This window comes from Orycteropus afer, unplaced genomic scaffold, assembly GCF_000298275.1.
Source record: "Orycteropus afer afer isolate SDZICR_OR568_19922 unplaced genomic scaffold, OryAfe1.0 scaffold00778, whole genome shotgun sequence".
Lineage (NCBI taxonomy): Eukaryota > Metazoa > Chordata > Mammalia > Tubulidentata > Orycteropodidae > Orycteropus > Orycteropus afer.
The window spans coordinates 284,536-289,929 of NW_006922365.1; the positions used below are offsets into that span (position 1 = coordinate 284,536).

Here is a 5,394-nt window from a genome sequence, read left to right on the forward strand (position 1 = left end):
TGGTGGGATCGAATCTTTTGGGGTAGTAGCCCAATGCTTTAACCATTGCGCGACCAGAGCTCCTCAAAGAGGGCACAGAAACTCAAAACTCCACTTTTCTGCCTTCTGAGCCACCTTTGGTCAATGATCTCCGACGCTTTGTTTTGGTCTATGGCGTTAAGGCTAAAATTGACGGTTTCGCCACAGGCATGGAATGCTGCGCTGGGAGGGAAGGACTGTGTGTAGCGCCTGCCGCCGCCGCGGAGCGCGACCCGGGAAGGCGCTGAAACACAGGGACAGACATGAGGCTATGCCGCAGAGCCGAGCTGCGGCGTGCACTCAACTAAAAGAGCCTAAAGCCTCTTCTACCTTGGGGTCGCTGTGAGTCGGGGCCGACTCAACGGCACATAACAACAACCACCACCACCACCTTGGTGCCTAAGGGATTTGACTGCTAACCAGAAGGCTTGCGGTTCAAACCCACCAGCCACTCCTTGGAAGGAAGGTTGGGCACTCTACTTCCGTAGTGATCCACCGACTCGGAAAGCCAAGGAGGGGTCGCTATGAGTCAGGTCGGCTCCACCACACACAACAAGCTACCCAGACTGAGGCAAGACTTGGACTCCAGAGTAAAGAGGACGGCGGGGAAATAAACTCTGGATCTTTCTCCAGGTAACATCTTAAGTCTCACACATGGCTTTAGTGTACGAGTCGCTCTCACTTTTCCCTCATGTACTGAGCACGCAACCGCTGCCCTAGTTCCAGTCTCACCTCTCCAATTCTTGTACTCCGGGATATAGTAGTAGTTGTTCCCGAACTGGTCCGTGCCCACGTGTTGTTTCACTTCCTTTGACAATACTCTCCGCAAGGAACGAAACAGATGCTGAGACCAACCCATGCTGCCTGCCTAGCTTCTAGCCAACATGCAGCTGTGTATACAACGCCCCAGACAGAAGAGGGCCCCAGTCGCAGACCCCGCCCCCATCCCCAGCGAGAGTCCAGCCCGCCTCTATGCCTGTTCCCTTGAGTAACGGTGCTGACTATTGGTCGGATGGATTCACCGCTGGGCCAATGGAAGATTCAGTTGTTGCAACACCCGCCTCCACGCTTTGTCATGGCGGCGTCCAGTGGTTTACTGGGTGAAGGGGAACGGGATGCTTGGATTTTTATGGGCGCGACAAACCGGTTTAGACGACCCTCTTCACCTTCGACGAGAGGAGTCCACACGGAGGTAAAGAATACCTAACTTTTTTCTCCAACAGGCCAGTTAGAGTTCGGACTCGTGGTTGTGTCTTACTGCACACTTTAATGTCCTACTATCCCTTTTTCCCCCCCATACTCGACTTTGCGCTCTGCTTCAGCTCTGTGACTTCCGAAAATGGAGTATCTTTTATGTAGAATGTAATAGCTTGTAGGCACGTGGGTGCATCCCTGGGTGGCGCAAACGGTTAAGCGCTCACTACTGGCCAAGTTTGAAGATTTGAACCCACCAGAGACACCTCGATAGTTAGGCCTGGCGATCTGCTTCTGAAAGTAGCCATCATATGCTCGAGGACAATTTACAAAAACGAGGTGAATGAGGGTACAAACAACCTCGGCACTATGAATCTAAATGAGGATGCTTTTTGTTTTTACTTCATTCCTTCATTTTTTTTCCCCAAGAAATAACTATTCTGCAAGGATTCATTCATTCAGGCAACACATTTCATGAGCTTTGTATCCAGGAAGTATTTAAAGAGAAAGCATGCATCAGGAATTGAACAAAATTCAGCGTGAGCAGAGAGAAAGGAGCTCTGGTGGCATAGTGCCTAAGGCATTTGACTGCTAACCAGAAGGTTGGTCGTTCAAACCCGCCAGCCCTCCGCGGAAGGACGAGTGGGCAATCTACTTCCTTAAAGATTTACCGCCCCGGAAACCCAAAGGGCATCGCTATGAGTCAAAATCGCAGAATCTGCTTGATGGCAGTGAGTTTGTTTTTTTTTTTTTTTCCCCTGGATAGCAGGAGCTATTAATGAGAGATGAGACTGAAAAAGTAGGCAGAAACTACATGAGGAAGTTAAGAAGTATGTAGGTAAAATAAGATGATAACTATTATTGCATTTTGCTCTCTGCTTGGAGAATGTATGGAAGTTGAGAGCCAGACTAGTAGCCAAGTTAGGTAACTGTTGCTGTTGAAGTTATCCAGGAGACAGTTGGAATTCTGAGCCAGGGAGGTGGCAATGGAAATGAAGTGAGTGGAAAGACTTGAAAAATATTTAAGAAATAGGTCAGCTGGCCATGGAAATTGAAATTGATTGAATGAAGTGAATGATGATTCTCAGATACATGGCTTGTATAACAGTGTGAGTCATGGTGACATTCTCTAAGTTTGGGTTTTCCACAGATACAGCATATTTTGCATGAGTAAACATGACAACTTTAATATTGTTAGCATTGATTTTGAAGAATCAATTTTACCTGTCCGGACACTTAGTTGCAGAGTGGAGGGCACAGGTGCATATGTATAAGTTTGGTGTTCAGGAGAAATTTAAACATCCTTAATGTAATATGATGCATAAACTCATGAAGAGGAGATGAAATTATCCAGGTATTATTTGTAGAATAAGAAGAGAAGCTATTCAGTGACAAAGCCTGAGAAATAACAACATTTAAGGTTAGGCAGAAGAAGAGACTTCAAGTGAACTAAAAAGGAGTAGCCAGGGTAGTATGTTAAGGATAATAAAAACTGTGTTTCTCACTGTTGGGAGAAGAGTGTTGATGGATGGGATGATTACCTTATCCTGTTTACATATTTGTTTGATAATGTTTTACTTGTCACAAAAAGCACCTGTTCCTGTTGTCATTTGAAAAATCATGAAATGGAAAACTCTGTTTAAGAAGAAAGGAGAATTTCAATAGAAAAATTGTAGAGCAGTTATTTTCTGACGAAAACATTGAAGCTCAGCAATGCAGAACAGCATAGTTATCTAAAGAAACAATATCCTAGTTCAAATATAGCCTAGTGTGTGACCTTTGGCAAATATAAGAAACCTACCTACACCACTTGGCTTACCCACTTATTGTACTTACTATTACCACTTATTACGATGTCAGTGAATTGACAGAGAACTTCCAGAAATGCAAGCTGGATTCAGAAGACGACATGGAATGAAGGATATCACTGCTGATGCTAGATGGATCTTGCCTGAAAGCAAAGAGCACCAGAAAGATGTACTTGTGCTTTATTGACTATGTAAAAGCATTTGATTGTATAGATCATAACAAATTAAAGATAACATTGAGCATGGGAATTCCAGAACACTTGATTGTGCTTATCAGGAACCTACACATAGGCCAGGAGGCTATCATTCGAACAGAACAAGGGGATACTGCATGGTTTAAAATCAGGAAGGGAATGTGTCAGAGTTGTATCCTTTCACCATACTTATTCAATCTACATGCTAAACAAATAATCCGAGAAGCTGGACTTTATGAACAAGAACATGGAGTCAGGATTGGAAGAAGACATTAACAACCTGCAATACTCAGATGACACAACTTTGCTTGCTTAAAGTAAGGATGACTTGAAACTTATGATGAAGATTAAAGGCTACATTCTGCAGTATGGATTATACCACAACATAAAGAAAACAAAAATCTTCACAACTGGACCAGTAAGCAACATCACAATAAATGAAGAAAAGATTGAAGTTGTCAAAGATTTCATTTTACTTGGTTCCACAATCAACACCAGTGGAAACAGCAGTCAAGACATCAGACAATGTATTACACGGCAAATCTGTTACAAAAGACCTCTTTAAATTGCTGAAGGGCAAAGATGTCTCCTTGAAGTCTAAGGTACGCCAAACCCAAACCATGGTATTTTCAGTCACCTTTTATGCATATGAGAGCTGGACAGTGAACAAGGAAGACTGAAGAAAGAGTTGATGCTTTTGAGCTGTGGTCTTGGCAAAGAATACTGAAAGTACCATAGACTGCCAAAAGAATGAACAAATCTGTCCTAGAAGAAGTGCAGCCAGAATGCTCCTTGGAAGCAAAAATGGCCAGACTTCGTCTTGCTTAGTTTGGTCATGTAAATGAGACCATTCCCTGGAGAAGGATATCATACTTGGTAAAGTGGAGGGTCAGCAAGAAAGGGGAAGGCCCTCGACAAGATGGATTGACACAGTGGCTGCAATGATAGGCTCTGGTATAGCAAGAATAGTGAGGCTAGCACGGGACCAGGCAGTGTTTCGTTCTGTTGTACATCGGGTGACTATGAGTTGAAGTCAACTTGACGGCACCTAACAACAACAGCAGTTACTATTTACTGATCAATATGAGATAGCTAATAAGTATTAGCTTAGCTATTTGAACATAAGACTAAACTATCTTTCAGAAGACAAAAGGCCCTGAGTATTTTTAAATTGGACACATGATAGTGCTAAAATGATGTCCAAAAAGTTTATTTGTACTGCTACTGTCAGTGTGTGAAAATTTCGTTTGTACCTTTTCTAGTGCTGTGCATTGTTATTAAAAAAAAAACAAAACTATGATAATTTGACAGGCCAAAAATAATTTCATGTAAGTAAGAACCTTTTTGATCAGCAATGAGTTCAAATATTATTTGGTTGTTGCTATTAGTTGCCATTGAGTCAATTCTGACTCATACTGAACCTGAGTGTGTATACCAGAAACAACTCCATAGGGTTTTCAAGGCTATGACTTTTGAGACGCAGAATGGCAAGCCTGTCTCAGGATGGGTTTGAACTACCAATCTTTTGGCTGATAGTCAGGTACTTAACTTTTACACCACCCATTTACTCCTTACTCTGGTTAAGTTAATGTACATTGTAATAACATCCAACAGACTAAGACAAATTCTAATAACATTCATTAGCACACTACTATGTGTTGTTATTGCTTTGTGCCATCGAGTTGTCTCTGACTCATAGCGATCCCTCCTTGGGTTTCCGAGGCAGTGTCTCCACAGAAGTAGATTGCCCAGTTTTCCTTCCGAGGAGTGGCTGTTGGGTTTGAACCACCAACCTTCTGATTAGCAGTCAAGTGTATTAGGCATTATGCCACCAGAGCGCCTTACTGTGTCCTAACCATTGTAAATTAGCACTTTTTATGTATAATTTAATATTAATATCCTGACCATGATAATGATAGCTTAGATGAAGTATCAGAGATTCTATTCAAGTTTGTAAGAGTATTTGTTAATTGTATGTCTTTATATATATATATGATTGATTTTATTTCAATATACTTAATCATTGAGTTGAACCATTTTGTATTACCAACTGTTCTTTAAGAAACACTTAAGGGAATTTAACAACTGAGGAATGGATAACCAAACTTTGGTACATTCACACAATGGAATACTATGCAACGCTAAAGAATAATGTAGAATCTGCAAAACACCGCATAACG

The 5,394-nt window shown here is 42.1% G+C and overlaps 1 protein-coding gene across 1 annotated transcript in view; it reads left to right on the top strand.

Moving 5' to 3' along the window:
• Nucleotides 1-1,133: 1,133 nt before the first annotated feature.
• Nucleotides 1,134-5,394, top strand: part of ERCC8 (ERCC excision repair 8, CSA ubiquitin ligase complex subunit) — a 111,089-nt gene continuing 106,828 nt past the window's right edge. Inside the window, exon 1 of the mRNA XM_007957692.2 lies at nt 1,134-1,210. Coding sequence (XP_007955883.1) covers nt 1,134-1,210 — 77 coding nt within the window. The remainder of the gene's footprint in view (nt 1,211-5,394) is intronic.